Genomic DNA, 17,953 nt, shown 5'->3' on the forward strand with positions numbered 1-17,953 from the left:
CTCAGCTTAGACCTCTCTTCAAGGACGGCAGAGTTCCTACTCTTAGATGTGATGGGGCTGGCTCAATAGCCTCAGCAGTTAAAAGCACACACTGCTTTTTGGGGAGACCTGAATTGAATTCCAAACATATTGGGCAGCTCACAACTGCTTATAACTCCAAATCCAGGGGATTCAATGCTTCTGGCCTCTGCAGGCCTCTGTACTCATGCACACATACACTATGAAAGCATCTTAAATATGACACTCTATTTAGGACATGCTTTAAAACTAAGGTTTATATGGAAACGTGTTTGGAAGCCACTAGGCAATGGAAAGAATATAAAATACTAGATCCCAGGAGAGAAGCTTATCTTGGATATGGTTTAGGGCAAACCCCTTGACATCTGTCTTTGTTACTTTTTCTACTGCTATGGTAAGATACCACAACCAAGGTAGCTTAGAAAAGAAAATGTGTATTGAGGGCTTACAGTTTTAGAGGCTGCATTTATGACCTCCATGACGGGGAGCATGGGGGACAAGCAGAATAGCATTGGGCTGGTAGCTGAGAGCTCACACCTTGATCACCAAGTAGGAAGCAGAAAGAGCTAACATAGAATAGCACCAGCCTTTGAAGCTTTAAAGCCTATCCTATAGTGACATACCTCTCCAATAAGGCCACACCTCCTAATCCTTCCAAAGCAGTTCCATCAACTGGGACCAAGCATTTAGATATATATGTCTAAGGGGGACATTCTTATTCCATTGTTGATTTATACAGTAGGGTTACTGGGCTATAAAAAGCCTATGGTATAGTCTCTGACCCATGAGCTCTGAAAGGCAGTCACATTATCTACCTCTCCATCTTTTCTTTGACAGCCGCCCTCCCCTAGGAAACCTGAGGCAACTGGTTAAGAGTTGAGATGCTCCACAGATAATCGTGACTCTAAACATCCTGTAGAGGCGCTACACATCTGCATTACCTAACTGTTCAGCAGAGTAGCCCTCCTCTACCTCAGGTCTATACACACTAGAGTGTTGCTGTAAATATTTAAAAAGAATGGCTTAACCTTTTAACCCCACCCCCCACAGCGGTCTCACTCTGCAGACGCCACTCTAGTGTGGAGCCGAGCACATGGACTTTGTCACTCAGTCCACAAGCCACACTTTCCACAAGATTCCCTTCCCATATGGTTCACTCCGCCTGCCCTGCTGCTTCTGTCCCAAATAGATATGACTGCCTGGTATGTTTCTTTCCACTACACCCAGCACAAACACTACTCTAAAGCCCAGTAACCTTTCAAGCAGGTTTATATATTAACTTCTCAATCCACTAACTCTCTACACAGTAAGATCACATCCAATGGACAAAGATACAACTGCCTTCTATATGAGATAAAAAGACCTATATAATCCCTTAAAATATTCATATCTACTATGATGGTTTGCATATGCTTGGTCTAGGGAGTGGCACTATTAGAAGGTATGGCCTTGTTGGATGAAGTGTGTCACTCAGGGGCTGGGCTTGGAGACACTCCTCCTAGCTGTCTGAGGATGCTTAGTCTGTTCCTGGCTTCCTTTGGATGAAGATGTAGAACTCTCAGCTTCTCCTGCACAATGCCTGCCTGGATGCTGCCATCCTCTTGTCTTGATGATAATGGACTGAACCTCTGAACCTATAAGCAAGCCTCAATTAAATGTTGCTATTTATAAGACTTGCCTTGGTCATGGTGTCTGTTCACAGCAATAAAACCCTAAGACATCTATGTAATGCCACTTAAGTCCACCTAGATCCAGATCACTTTTCTCCAGCTCCATCTTGATTTTTGCCCTTTCTCCCTACCCCCTTTTTTATTTTTCTACCTTTTCTCCACCTACCTCTTCACTGTCCAATCATGTATCTCTTCACATCAATCTACACTAAAGAAATGTTGGAGGTGCAGGCTCACTATATGCAGGGTAATTTGCTCTCTGCAATGCTCTCTGAAGGTAGAATATTGATGCTCAGGTAGGAGAGGAACATAGCATGTGCCTTTATGCCCCAGAGAGACAGTAATTACAAACCTATAATCAAGATGAAGAACAGCATACACACTGAGATATGGGCATCTAAGTAGTACTAGTGAGAATGAGAGGCAGACAAGGACTACAGGAAGAGAGAGAAAGAAACCAAGAGGAAGACAGGATGAGACACAGAAAGAAAGAAGCATCCAAAGAGGACAGAAAATTAGGGTCTCAGTATGTAACTCTGGCTGGCATGGAACTCACTATGTAGACCAGGCTAATCTTGAACTCGTAGCTATCCCCTGCCTCTGCCTCCTCACTACTGGGATTAACGGAATGCACCATCATGCCCAGAAAGTCAGAGACCTTCCAACATGAAAGCTTTACATGGAAGAGAAATGGGGAGCTCAGTTCAGAGAGTGCAGTGATGAAGAAACCTGGAGTCAGAATGACAGAGACAGGAGGAGAAGCAGTCAGGGGAGGGGAGGAGGAAGGAGCCGACACAGATGCAGACGGACAGACAGATGGTGAGAGAGACTGTAACGTACAGATACGCTCTAGTGGGACAGATACATATAGTGTGAAGACAAGGCCCATCTGAGCCCTTTATTTATTTTCTGGCAGGGATGTACTTGCTGGAGAAGCCACTTAATCCCATTTCTCCTTCACCAACCACCTCTGTCTCTGTGGAGAGAGCTGTCTGAGCTCCCACTTGGGAACTCCCACTTCTGTCTAGCCTCAGTCAGTCATGAAGCACTGCTTGCTGTGAGGCTGCAGAGGACCAGCACAGGATGTGGTGAGACAGATGGCCTAGTCCTGCTGCCCTGATGTGCAGGGTCTAATAGCTCTCTGTAGAGGTAGTCCTTTCAGTCACAAGGCAAGCAGTAGTCGCTCAATAAACACTGGTTAATAAAGGTATCCTTCCAGTAATAGAAGGGCGGCTAATTATTCATTTCGTTAGTATTAATTTCACTCAGTTCTGCTACAATAGGTTGTATGCCTGAGGTGCTGAAGTACAGTGTTGCTCTTTTCTAAATTAAAAGTATTTAATGAGGTCAGTGGGATAGTCCACACAAATATCAATGAGGCTTAGTTTTCACAGGCCTATAATCCCAACTTCTTGGAAGGCTGAAGTAGTAGTCAGCCTGGATGAGAGTGAATTCAAGAATGGGCAGGGAAGTCTGCTGAGATCCTGTCTCAAAATAAAACGTAAAGAGAAAGATATGAAGACAGCTATGGTAGAACACTTGCTTAGCATATGCAAGGCTCTAGGTTCAATCCCCAGTACCACAAGAAAATTAAACAGGAAAGAGCTGCTGCTGGTGAACTGCATGGGCTTCAGAATACACACATTAGCTCAGTATATTTTGCCAATGCTCCCTACAATCTGTACTCAGCAGTCTTGTCTCATGCTAGTGGGGGGAGAGGATAAACAGTGCTCAGGATACCTCTAAGAAAGAGTCAGGATTCTCAAGCCTGCAAGAAAGTTGCCTGGGAGCTTCTCTGCTGGTGATAATTTGGTTGAGCGGTGTTTGCATGTAGCAGACTTTGATCTAAGACTCACTTGCATTGTAGTGTGATAATGGACTTGTTAAAGAATAGATCTACAGCTCTCATCCACTTCACAATCCTAGGGGAGACTAAATGGAACCAGGCTTTCCTAGAAAGATGACTAGTACCAGACAGACAGTCAGACAGACAGACACCACCCCCCTCATCTTTTCTTCCTTTCTCCAACTTTTGTGTATGTGTGTGGGGGATTGAACCCAGACCCTTGTGCATGTTAGCTAAGAGTTCTACTATTGGGCCACATCTCTAACCCTTAACAAAGGTGTCTCAAGTACTTTTAAAAATCAAAATGACCTGGGAGGATGCCTACTTTCTAAGGGCAGAGGCACAAGGCAAGAACAAGGTTGACATGCTTTTCCTATTCTCCCCCAAACACTGCTGAGTATTACACATGAAACAAACACAAGATGACTCTGAAAAGTAGAAAAAAAATCCATCTAGGGACCCTAGATCTCAAGAAATGACACAGTGGAGTGCTCCCCAGTTTCTCCAGCTTCACATGCAAGACTAGATGTTGGAGAAACCAGCATGTCAAAAATGAGACAGACAGAAGGGCCCAAGCTTCCATAAAGGTATTGGTTGAGTGCTCAGTAAGCAGCAACTAGTACTGTTAAGAGTGTTAGTGTCCCTGTAAGTACCCAGTAGTGCTTCAGTTTTCTTCCAGATATACTAAGCTTGTTAGGGCGATGATGTCAGAGTTTCCCCCAAGCTCCAGACTTCCAGTGAAGCGGTCAATTCTGGACACCCTACCAGACCAGCATCCTGGCAACCCTACTGCTTAGAACATTCCAGGTAGAAAGAAATTGCAACCACAATGAGTGCTGAAGCTATGACCCTTCAAGAGGCCTTGCTCAAGCTGTGAGCATCAAAATCACAGCTGCTTAGAGAGACTTTGCTTCCTCCAATGCAAGTCTTGGGGAACCCTACCTAAGCTTCAGCCGGTCTCACTCAGGCTTGTGATGGGTGAAAGTAGAAACTGCAACAAAGCTGAGCCTAGTAAAGATGCCTGTAGACTCATATACATGCCAGAGGTGACTCCTAACAGGAAAAAGTCCCCAAAGTATCTATAAAGACAGAATTATTATGTGCAACTTTATTATGTAAAACATATGTGCAAATGGAAGAGAAATGAATTAATGCAATAATTTGGAGAACAAGCAAGCAAGAAGAACCAGTCCAATCTGTCAGAGAACAAGCAAGAAAAACCAGCTCAATCTGTCCCAAGCTTATTAGCAGCTACAATAACATAATCCTAGGCTAGTCAATCAGCAGAGATTTATGCTGAGTGGAAAAAAACAGGCCACAATAGTCTCCAGCAATAAGATTTGGGTCTTTATACAGTTCTTCAAGTGACATCTCCTAAGCAGTGAGGTTTAGGAGAAAGTATCTGTGCTCAGAAGGCACTGTGAAAGGGTGAGCCATGGAGAGAGGCAGGGTGGCTCTAAAGGCCAGCAAGAGAAGCCACAGCAATGTCAGCTGTTACCTGTCGTCGGCTGAGATATCATTAAATGGTTTGATAGGGAGACTGGGCAAAGAGTAATAAGGAATTTTTCTGCGTTATTTCCTGTGACTGCATGTAAACTCACAGTTATTTTCAATTACATTTTAAATTAGAAATAAAAAGGACGCTCCATTGGTAAGCTGGGGGATAATTTAGGTAGTAAAATAATTAAGGGCTGTAACAATCAATCTATAAATCACTAAAGATGTATCTACACAGACATACTTTTGATAGCTATATAAATCTAATATACAGACAGATGGGGAAAAGAAAAAGATGCCAGCTTCCAGACCATGAGCATCATCTATACAGGATCCCACAAGAATCATGGGTGGCCGCTAAGCTGTGCATGGAGGTCTGATAAACAACAGTGACCGTGACCTGAAAGTCAGTCACCGTAGACTTCTTATTTCTTAAAAAACAAATAACAGTAACTGTTCAGTGAGTAGGGGAACGCAGATGATTCCCGGGAAGACATCAGGATCATTAAGGCAGAGGCAACTGGCCTGAGTCAAGACACAACCCACCAACCCAATACAAACAATATTTCAGTTTTTAAAAGGGGAGGTGAAATGGGAATTTCCGGTTTTATTGGAGATTCAGTGGTGTCATGTGACTTTTTTTTTTTCTTCCGGAAACCATCTTATGGTAGGATGCTTTTCTGAGAACAGACATGTGGTGTTTTTCTGGAAGCTGTCTGGTGAGAGGGCTTGTGATGTTTTGTTGGAGTAGACAGTTGAGGGAGCTCTTGATGTTAGGAAAGTGTAAGTTTAACCCAACAGGCAGTGGACGACACTCTGGCAGTGGCTCTCTTTGCTGATCTTTGCTGTGTGTGCACCAAAGAACTTCTGGTGATATGCTGGCATCTTCTTGAGGCTTCTGCAGACTTATGTCAATCGGTAGAGACTCGAGGTTTTTCCTGGATAGAGCCACTGCTACTGACTCATGGGCTGGACTGGCTCTGCAGATTCATGGTAATGGGCTGGACTGTGGGCAGTGAAGATAAGAATTGCCCCAAAGAACTACATCTGAACAGTCCACTTCCACCTCGATCTATTAGCCATCTTCCTCTCATAGCTCCGGTTGGTGGGCTATAAGGGAGGCTGAAGCATTTAAGATCCCTCAACTAAAGTAGGTTTTGAAAAATCTAAGCCTACAGGAAGAGTGTGGTTTGTTTAAAAGAAAACAGAGTCACAAAGACAAGAAAGGTGAAAGCTCACAAGACCCTGAGCAGCTCAGGACAACTGATCCTAGTAGAGGATCCTGGATTAGATTTGACATATTTCGAAGAGAAAAGAATCCTGTTGTGGGAGGTATTAATCACGTGACACAACCGGACATGGATAGAACACGAATTCTAGCTAGGTGTCTGTCTATCTGTTAAGTTGGTAACTGAAGTGTAAGTTGATAATCCTCCCTCTTAAACTGACAGTCTTAATTCTCTTTGTAAAAGAATGTTACTGTTCTCAGGAAACACTGGAATACGTAGTATGAAAACATTGGTGTGTGCACCTTTAAAATGGCTGAAAACCACGGAGAGCTACAGTGCTGCAGAAGCAACAGATGAAACCACAGGATGTAAGGGCTGGCACTTATCCATGATTGGATAGAGAGAGATAGGCAGAGAAAGGTCGAGGAGCAGAAGTAGAGGCAGGAGGGTAGGGGAGAAAAATCAAGGTGGAGATGGAGAAGGAAGACCTAGATCCAGGTGGACTTAATTGGCATTAGGTAGATATGAATATTTTAAGAGATTCTATAGGTCTTTTTATCTCATATAGAAGGGCATTTTTGTATCTTTATTCATTGGCTGGAACCATATTGTGTAGAGGGTTTGTGGGTTGAGAATTTAATATATAAACCTACATGAAAAGTTACCGGGCTTTGGAGTCATGTTTGTGCCAGGCGGTGGAGGAAAGGAACATACCGGGGTGGTCGTATCCACCTGGGACAGAAACAACAGGGGCATGGAGTGAACCATGCCTGAGTTCTCAGAGGTGGCCTGGAGTGCCAAGTGGTGTGGGAACCCAACTGTGTCTCAGCTTCGAACTAGAGCGGCGTCCACGGAGTGAGACTGGGGGTCCCAATAAAAGGTTGAGCAACCAGTTTAATATATACTGCAACACAGTGCCATTGTTTAAATCAGTTAGTTTCCATCACTCTTCCCCTCCCCCAACAGAGACAGAACTTAGGGCCTCATATGTGATAGGCAAGCATATTACGTTTGAGCTGTATTCTCAGCTCTGTCAGTTGGAAATTATTCACAAAGAAGGGCAGAAAATATTAGGCTACTGTTGCCAGTCAAAAAGGACCCCATATATGTGCACCCCAGTCTGGATTCAGATGGTATATTCTTTCTTGGAATCAGCATGAAGAGCATGGGGTTCCAAGTTAAGACAGATCTAGGTTCAAATGCCAACACTGTCATTACGGGTTAAGCTTGACCCCAGAGTCTCAGTTTCTCCACCAGTCAAATGAAGAAAACAGCCAACCTCCACTCCAGAAAACAGCCTGTCCCCACTCCAGAAAACAACCTGTCCCCACTCCAGAAAATCACTCTGAGTGAATAAGACAAACCTATAAAATATCACAATGTCTGATGTCGGGCAAACAGCCACGGCTGCTACTGGTCTCATTACCAGGCCAGCGGTGGGCCGTTACCGAAGTTGCTGTGCCGCAGGCATACAAAGACGATCAAGGCGTGATTTCTTAACGCTGCCCTCAGTAGATGGTTCTCAGCTGCTTCCTCTCGGGTTGGCTCTACAGCACCAGAGTCTCTTGGTCAGCAGCGGCCCCACAGAGCAGGGTTTCCTGCTTACACTGGGGAAACCATCTGTACTTTCTCCCGTGCAGCCAAGGTGTCCTGTGTCTCCATACAGCCTGGTGCTAAAGCACAAACTCAGCGGGTTACAGGTCACTTGCAGGTTTTTGCCTTACTCAGCTAATGTGGCTTTTAATTCACTTTGTAAAGGTCTCTACAGTCAACATAGGCCCTTTCAGAACGGATATCTTTTGTCACCTGGCTGGTTTGGTGGCCCACTTACCTCAGAGGCGATAGAGGTGAAGCTGTTGCTGAAATGCACGTGCTTATGAATCTCACTGCCATTGGCGGTCAGAAGCCAGTCCCCAAAGGCCTGGCCTTTGCCCGCAGACTGGTTGCTGTGGCTCTGGTTGGGCAGGAGTTCCGCCATGTCCCAGTGGTATGCTGGTGTGGCTCCAATTAGTGCAATGAGGATGGCTTCTGTGGCCACATAAAGCTGGAAGTAAACACATAAGAATTAATGCTGCGCACACAGACATGAACAGCAGAAAACCTGGGGAGCCCGCAAACCTTGAAAGATAAAGTGATTGGGCTAGGGAGTGAAGCTCTGCTGGTCGAGTGCTGGCCCAGCACTGCATAAACCATGCATGCTATCTCACTTCTGCGTACCCAGCACTTAGCAAGTGGAGGCAGAAGGGTCCCAAGTCCAAGGTCATCCTCAGTTACACGCTGAGTTCAAGAAAGCTTGAAATACCTGCCATACTTACTCAAGAAGACAAAGAAGCAAAGGGCAAAGAAGAGAGAAGGGGAGAGGGCTGGAGAGATGGCTCAGCAGCCAAGAGCCCTGGCTCTTCTTCCAGAGTTTATTCCTAGCACCCACGTGGCAGCTCATAACCATCCATAACTCCAGTTCCAGGGAATCCTATACTTACAGGCACCAGGCATGCAGATAGTACACACATATACATGCAGACAAAGACATGAACATGCATAAAGTAAAAATAAACAATCAAAGAAGAAGAGGGGGAAGAGGAGGGAGAGAGGAGGGAGAGAGAGAGGGAGAAGAGAAGAAGGTTGTGTGTGGCTAGTTCTTCCTTCTGTGTTTTGTTTTGTTTTGTTTGGGCTACAGAAGTAAACCACATCCGAAGCCCGGAAGAAAGAAAGGTGAAAAGGCACCCCATGTTAGGAGAGGGTCATCAGCGGTGCACTCACAGAGCACGCTGTGCTTCCTGAGACCGTTTTCCTCCCATATCTGCAATGTGTCTGATGCTGCAGGCCCTGTGTGCTATGGTCCAACGCTGGCTTAAGGCCCACATCGCTGGCTCTGCTTTAAATGATCAAGGTTCCAGTTATTTCCTTACAGCACAGGGTTTTCAGCTCAGACAATCTGTTACCAGGAGCCCGAGGCTCTTGGCTTGGGATTCATGATCTAAAGACATTGTTTTAACATGTGGCATTCAACTCATAAGACTTAAAAAGGTCCACAATCTCAGGCATATTCAGATTGCAACTTGTAGCTGTCTAATCTTTGTTTACTCTAACCATAACTGTCCACTAAAAAATGCAGCACCAATTCATATGCCATCTGCTGATCTAGATCTTGTGGCTTCTTCAATTGGGTTTATGGGGTGTTGAGCCCTATCAGACTTTACTGATACGGACATCTGTTTGTGTTAGCTCTCATTACTGGATGATTATTTCAGATTTAAAATTCATTAAGAAAATACGTAATTTGTCTACAAGTTGAGAAGAACGTATTTCAAAGAAATAAGATCCCTGTTAACTTTGAACTTGGTCTTAAAATAAACAGACTGTGTATCTAAAAGATACAAAGCATGTGAATTCTATCACTGTGTGGCCATGAGTCCACATGCTATAAGGGATGACTCAGCACTTGAAGACAGGGAGTCTGTCAGAAGATTCCTCTTCTGTCTACCAAGAACTCTAGACTGGGCTCTTTCCACACCATTCTGTAGGGGGAGTGTTCAGCTAAGCAGGTAAATACAGGCGCCAACAGCGCTGCCATTTATCTGAGGCAGATGATGGAATTAGTTATGGACAGAGAAAGAAGTCAGGATATGTTGCGCACTGTATCAGAAACCAATGTAAAACTTGGGTTGTGATTTCTTCCCTCTTGGTAAGGCTGAAGGGAGACAAGGCATTCCCAATCTATTTTAAGTCTATAGACTGTGGACTTCTGGGAGAAGTGCAAAGGTACCATGGGTCCGTATGCTGCAAGATTGCTTATGAGATGCAAGGGAAAATCTGTTTCTAGGCTTGCATACTTCCTGGAGCTTATTTGCATGCTATTAAGGACATTTAGAAGAGGAGGCAATCAGCTTATAAAAATAAAAACCTTAATAACCACAAGAACAAATAGATTACACATCTAGCAGTAGCTATAATTACGAAGCCACTTTCGTCCACTTAGTAACTGCCCCTCTGATTACAATCTGCTGAAATTTAATTGATGGGTATAAAAAAAATGAAAAACACGGGCCGAGGGAATGTAGGAGATGACTCAAAGCACAGCCTTTCATCAGGTAAAACAAACCGCCACGTTCCCTCTCTGACTGTGCCCCCTTCCACTTCTGTGCATTTAGTATCCTGTCCCTGGAGGCACCATCTCCTGTCAGCAACAGCAGGATGCTCCCTTGAATTCTCTGAAAGTCCGCTTCATTTACCTGCTCCCTTCCCAACTCCGCCTCCTCTCCAATGGCCCAGTTCTGCTCATGCGTATTTGTTATGTCTGATTCATCTTTGGGCTTCCAAAGTAGATATCCCAGGGTCCCCACACTCAACAAGGGTCTGAGTAAATGGCCAAGAAGGATACCAGTGATAATAGCACATGTTTTTATGTTGGCTATGTGCCATTCCTAGTCTAGGTTTCTATGAAAATGTGTTAGCACATAATGGTTTTATCTGGATTGTTTTAGGACAAGCAATATTTCAGATAGAGAAGAAATTCTCTAAGGGGTCCTCTCCTTTGAGTTGTGTCTCATTATGACGGTCACACCGTTCTTGGTATATTCTACAGTTTGGGGGAAGCAGTTCAAGATGAATGAGTGGTGGAATCTAGTTAACCAGCACTGCGAAGTGTGAGCTCACATCATCACTAGTTGTTTGTAAGAGTAGCGCACACTCTTCATCCTCTCTGCCCTTCTCCATCTCTCACAGCGTATCCTTGGCCCCTTTATGGACAAGTGTGAGTATGCATGATGTGATATACACACACATTTGAAGTCCTTAATACATGTGTTCATCATTTTATGTTAACAGAAAGGCTGACATATAGAGTTCTTCTATGCAGTGCCAGCCCATGGTCATGCTTGGCTTTGTGACTCATCAGGGAGACATAGTAGGCAGGTAGCACCGTGCTGTGTAATAAACGTTACACAGGGCACCATGAGATGAGGTCAGACGTGAGGTTCAAAGCCCAGGAAATGTCGGTCTTCCACCCCAGAGTCACATCCTGCAGTTACATGGTCATATGAAGTCAAAGATGCCACAACCATGGGAGGTACCACACAGAGAACATGTGGGGGCTTTTCCTTGGTTCACCAGTTTTGACTGTGACACAGTTCACATCCTCCTCTGTCCCCCAAAGAATCAAAGTGGCCTCTCATTCTTTACCACCACTCTGCCATGTATGAACTCACCCACATTTTTGTCTAATGAAATCACACCTATTAGCAGACGGGCTTCAAAGCCACAGTGAAAAACCACCATCTATGTGCGGGAATAACATCTCAGACAAATCATTATCTCCCCTGGCTCTAGCTCCGGAGAGGAACAAGTGCCCCAGATGGCTGGATTCCCCTCCCCCACCCCATCCCCACCCGCCCCTGTGTAATTAAAATTACAAAAATGACTCGAGGGTATTGAAAATTTGTTCTGAAAGTGAAGGTTTCTGAAGTAATTTTGTAGTAACACCATTATGGGCTTTCACAATGTGTCTGGGGAAACCATCACACAGCCCTGCACTGTGAAGTCACGGTAATGCCTGATGTTTACTTTGTGAGTTGGAACAAGATACAGAGCGATTAAAAACCATTCAAGGTTTCCTATAACAGCAAAACCAAGACGAGAGTCGGGTCACCTACCTCCTGGACAGATGGTTTTCAGGGGAATGGAAAGAGTATAAGTCAAAGCTGATTTCACTGCTGACATTACTATTAGTCCTCATGCACTTGGGACTTGGCTGTTTGAATGGTCAGCCAGAGACACTGTGTGAGTAAGCCCCCAGTCATGAAAGCAAGGCCATATGCCTGGTGTCTGTAGCAGAGAGCACTCTGAGTTGTTAGTGACTGTCCTACTGATAAGGATGTATTCGAGGGGTTTTAAATGTGGACCTCACATGACTACACTGTCACCAGCTCAGTCCTGAAACTCCTCAACAAACTTCTGGTCCAAACATACTAATGGGTGCAGGATTATTTTCCTATCACCCAGTTGCTCACTAGTCCACACTCAAGCTTTCTGCAGTGCCCTACTCACTGCCCACGTGTGACTTCCCATGCTCAGCTACACCTCTCCAAGCCTACCACATTCTTGCAGTGCAACTGGATGCTAACGTATGTCTCTGTCCAAAGCACTCCTGTCTAACAAGCCTCTCCAGAGGGTCCAATGGAATACTTCTCTACTGAACAGCAAGTTTGTACAGTGCTATGGGAACAGTGTGCACCAGGGCTTCCCAAACTTTAATAGGCAATTCCTAGATTAGGGGTGCAGGGGTTCACTCATTTGTTTTAATGTAGTGTATGGTGTGTGTGTGTGTGTGTGTGTGTGTGTGTGTGTGTGTGTGTGCATGTCAGTGGAGACCAGAAGAGAGTATGGGATCCTCTGGAGCTGGCTACAGGTACTTGTATGCTGCCTGATAGAATACTGGGAATCAGACTCAGCTCAGCACTTTAGGGATATCACACTATGGTGTCTGGAAGAAACTGAGATCTATTTTCATGATCTCCCCCCTGACTGGGCTATTGCTTTTGTTAATAATTCCTTTTCCCCAAACTTTACCACACCCACAGCAGCCTCTCTTTTCTTACTCCAATATGACATATACAACTTTTCCCTGGAAGAGCCACAACTCCTGAGCCATCTCTCCAACCCCATCCAATACACATGGAAGCAGAGATAGGAGGTTTTCTCTGCTTCTGCAATGGTGTTTTTCCATCTAAAATTACCTCCAGGTTTCTCTCCAAACCTAAGCTTCAAGTTCAGCTGCTCAGCTTTCTGAAGACTGCAGCAAACCCTAGTCTCCATCCTTTGTTTCCAAGGCACTGTCTGGGTGCATTGATCACTGGGGGAATGGTATTTGCATAACCATGTGTATGGAGGTAAGCTCTAACTTTCAAAAGAGCTGTGAAGACACATTCATGTACTATCTAAACCCTCTTGTGCCACTATGAAAGTAGCACATTATATGCATGTTTACACTGATTCCTTCCACAGTGGTATGGCAGAAAGTTAACCAAACCCAGCAATTTTGGGCCAGGCATGGTGGTGCATGTCTGTAATCACAACACTTACGCAGCAGAGGCAGAAGGATCTCTGAGTTTGAGGCCAACCAGGGCTACATAGTGAGACCTTGTCTCAAAAATAAGCACAGAAACGAACAAAGAAAACGATTCTGGTGTCTCGGTTTTTAATCCTACTGAGATTCTGGAAAATTCTTTTATCAGTACTTATTTCTGTCCTTCAAGTCACATGAAGTTCATAAGAACACAGAGAGGATGCACAGGAAAACGTGCATGTCATACTTGTGTAAGTGCAGAGAGGCTGCTGACGGGGAATTGAAGCTCAGGGGAAGAAGGGATTCCTGGCAAAAGCAACAGCCGCTCAGGAGGGGGAGCAGAGAGCACACTTCTTAGGGTCCCATGAAATTACCCTAGAGCTAACCCAGCTTCTTTCCAAACTCTGCCATGGGATGTCCCGAAAAGTGCTTTGGGCCTATTTGCTTTACACTTTTATTCACTGGTTTCTTCTAAATCAATTCAATTTCTAAAATTTTGTCACATTTGTATCTATTGCTAGGGGTGGGGTGTGGACATCAGAGGACAAACTGTGGGGGAGTCGGGTTCCCTTCTTTTACCATGTGGGTTCAGGGAATTGAACTCAGGTCTTCAGGCTTTGCACCAGACACCACACCTGGCTAAACTAGCTCACCAACCCTTAATTAAAATCTTTGTAAGTAAGTCAACATAAAAGTACAATGTGTTATCAACACAGCTATCATTTGGCAGATGGAACCAGCAGAGGTACACACAAACTCATGTATTGCCTGGGATATTCTTGTCTAAGATGACCTCCAAAAAATATTGCAGGCAAGATCTAGGGAGGGGGTGTGGATGTGAAGGGCAGCTATTTTTGGTTTTGTGCTCAGAAGGTTGGGGTGGGTGCTTCTGTGTTCCACATTCTCTGTCAGTAGTGGCTTGCTCAGGTCAAGCAGTACAGCAGCTGGGCCTGCAACTGCTCCTCCATCTGGGTCTGCCTTCACCTGCTCTGACTTCTTGTCCGTGTTTAAGTTTATGATCAGAGGCATCTTTTTCATTGAGGATGCAAGCAATGAGAATGGCATAGATTCTGGTCAGTTCTGATAAGCCTCCAACCATATCCCCCCTTCCCAACAGCCTGCCCTACCTAGTCTGAGCTTCAAGATTACATACCAGTTCCTATATCAATGTGTGTTCAGGTCTTAAAAGCACAATGTTCACTAGTTACAGACACCTATCTCCCAGCCTAGGTGTTATGTGCCGTGCCTTACAAGCTAAACTATAACAGCATCTTAAGCAAAGATGGAAAAAGTATTAGTATCATTCAACCTGAATGTAAGTACATGTGTGTTTGTGAAATATTCTCTACATTATTTGAAGTAATTTAAAATCACAAACAATTTTTAAAAGAAAGTGAATTAAAAAGAAATACAGTGAAATAAAGCAGTACCATTAGGTCATGTTTTCTCTCTGTGCTTGAGAAGGGGAGGGTCAAACAGGCAAGAGGTGGGGTCCGGAACAAAGAAGAGCCCAGCATCACAGTGTGTGGTTCTGAACTGAAAACATGAACTGATAAGCGAGCTAAGGTATAGTCATATGTCAAGGATCATATGTGGTAGTTGTTAAAAATAAAATATAAGCTGTTGATTTGCGACTATTGTAACAGGCCCCCAACCTTAGCACAACTAATGCCATACTGAAGGTACCATTCTGACCTTAGAACCCAGGATATAGACACTACACCTGCCAAAAACAAGAGCAAAGACCTAATCCGCCAAAGACCTAGTCCATAGTTCCAGGATCCTGGAAAATCCCTAGATGTACTAATCTTGCTCTTTGGCTTCTGTAGCTTGACTTTGTGCTAACCAATGTGTATCTATTAGTATGTGGTATTTGGACATGACAGACAAAGGGCAGCAGGTTTGAGGCTGCACGATTTGGGCCAGCTCTCTGTGCAGCTGCTGGCTGGCAATACAGATTTTCTAATGGGCTTTAAGAGTGTCTGTTGTGTCTTCTCTGGTGGAGTTACCTCTCAATAGCAGCAAGGCATCTAAGCATCTCCAAGAGACAAACCCAAGCAAGAATATGTGTTTCTGGAAAAAAAAAAAAAGAGCTATATGTATATTTAATAAAACATTGGAAGGCCACAAACCAAAATGTGACTCTAGTAGATACTCTGAAGAACTTTTTTTTTTTTAACTCTTCTTTCTTTTTTCAATAATTTTTCTTTCCCTACGATCACCAAATACGGCCTGTGGCATGCCTACAGTTCTTGAGAATGCAGACATTGGTTTGCTTGAGTTTTGGTCAAGGAAACAAGAGAGAAAATTGCTAACATGTGTGCCTTTTGGTTTGCTGACCTCTTGGTCATAAAATACCTTCCAACTGTGGTAAGGACACAATCCAATGTTCTAAAAACCTCTAGGTCTACAAATTATGCCAACCATTATTACTAAATACTACTAAAACCTTTCAACTGGAACCCAAAGGGATAGCTACAAATGCACCTTTAACGATGCATTCAGTCTATATTCATATTCATCAGATACACTCTGAGTGTTAAAGACTAAAAACACTATCTAAATTTGCAAAACAAACTTTCCCAAAGGGTCTTTTGCATAAGGCCACTCAGTGACTCTGCAGCAGGGGTAGGTGACAGGACCTTTCCACTCTGTTCACTTCAGCTACTTCCCTATTTGTAATGCCTTCTTTTGTCCTTCCTTGAAAGGTGACACCTGCTCTGTTGGGGCACCATCACAGAGAGAGCTGTGTGTGGCCTTGCCAGGCATGCTGTTGAGATGTAAAGGCAGCAGACTAGATGCTTTCTGGACCACATTCCACTTCTTGAGATATTCCAAACCCAAAGGAGTCCTCTATACTGCCTCATGGACCTTGATGGCCTCCCCAAGAGGAACTACACAGAGGATTCACAACTTTATCTATGTTACACACGAGGACAGTTCAAGGCAACCACTGTTCCTAAAACTATACTCAGGGACGTGTGGCTTAGGGTCCCACTCACTTAAACAGTTAAAGGGAATAGGTCAAAAATTCCCAGTTGATCATAATCCTCAAGAGGCCTGTGATGGCTATCCTTAGTTGTCAAGTTGACTCCATCTGGAACGAACTAAAACACACGTGGCTGAGCACATCACTGAGGGTGGTTTGCTTGTTTTTTAAAATTAAATTAGTTAAAGTGGGAAGCACCTCTTTAAATCCATATCTTTTGAGGTGAGAAGATACATCTTTAATCTGAGCCACGCCTATATAAAGGACATGAAAAAAGGAAACTTTTGCTGTTTGCCTGCTTGTTCTTGCTAGCAAGTTCATTTCTTTACTAGTGTAAGAGCCTATTTCTTTGAGATTCTACTGATTAGCTGAGACATCCAGCCTTGTGAACAAAGTAACTATAGGACTCTTGGACCTTCTGTTGGTATAGAGCCATCGTCGAACTAGCTGAGCCATATATGTATATTTCATTCTATAAGTGCTGTTCCTCTATAGAGAACCATGACTAATACAAGTCTCAACCAAGCTCCAAGCCCAGGAGTAGCATACAACTTATTCCAGCTCACAGAGAACTCTGGTGACTAGTCATTATGTTCTGGAGGCACCATTAGAAAGTTCTTACTAGATAAAAACAGGTCCTCTTCCTGGCTGAACTCCATAGATAGGAACAGGTTCTTCTCGTGGCTGAACCCTTCTGTTGCAATGGGCTGGACTTAGACCATGATACAGTAAGGTCTTCAATAATGCTTATGATGGGACGCACATAGCTTGTTTATGGCAGGGACTTCAGAAAAGCCAGCTATCCTTTCAACCATATTGCATCATAAAGTAGTCTTCCTGTGGAACTCCTGTAGAGGAAGGGACATGGGAACACATACAGCCCACACCTACAAGATAAACATTTATCCACGTGAAGACCTGTGACCATAAATAGTGACCATAAATCAACCAACGGTTGCTGAGCAAAAACATCATGGGCTTGGAACTCTCCCTACCAAAGTACACGAAACTAGGTCGACCATTAATAAAAGCACAGGGGGAGTGGGAATAAAGTATAGATCAGCAGCAAAGCTCTCGTGTACAAAGCACAAGGCCCTGGATCTCCAGCTGGTCATGGGGGAATAAAAGTCCAGAAAAATTGACAGGTCCTGACTCCGAACTGGTCTTTTCAGTATCACACTCAAAATGATTTTATTCTAAGTTGGCAGCCACCTGGTAACGACACTAACACAGGAAGTGGAGCCAGAAGGGACTGTCAGGAGAGGGGATATACACTTGGAACTCCTGGTTAGACAGGATATTGTGAAAGGTACTAATAGATGTGAAGACCAGACGTTGCAGTTACAGTTTTTTTTTCTCCATACTAATTATAAGAGAAGGGTTTCCAATGATCATCACTTGAACCACTGTTCTGCCTCGTGCTGAAGTCAATTGAACTTTTGAAGACTTGAATGGGGAAAGAGAATTAGTAGATCAAGTTCTACCTTCAAGCCTCTTGAGCGAGGAGCTAGCTTCATTTTCTGGCCCCAGTGGTAGGGATCAAACCCAGAGCCTTACACATGCTAGGCTGACTTGCACATGCTAGGCTGATTTGCACATGCTAAGCTGACTTGCACATGCTAGGGCTTTACCACTGACTTG

At 44.1% G+C, this 17,953-nt stretch overlaps 1 protein-coding gene across 1 annotated transcript in view; it reads right to left on the minus strand.

The window, feature by feature from the left end:
- SLC22A15 (solute carrier family 22 member 15) overlaps positions 1-17,953 on the minus strand; it is a gene marked incomplete at its 5' end in the record, with an annotated part of 61,232 nt that overhangs the window by 42,560 nt on the left and 719 nt on the right. Inside the window, one exon of the mRNA XM_080916402.1 lies at positions 8,092-8,304. Within this exon, the coding sequence (XP_080772528.1) occupies positions 8,092-8,304 (213 nt within the window). The remainder of the gene's footprint in view (positions 1-8,091; positions 8,305-17,953) is intronic.

The sequence above is a fragment of the Micromys minutus genome, assembly GCF_963924665.1.
Source record: "Micromys minutus genome assembly, chromosome: 4".
Classification (NCBI taxonomy): domain Eukaryota; kingdom Metazoa; phylum Chordata; class Mammalia; order Rodentia; family Muridae; genus Micromys; species Micromys minutus.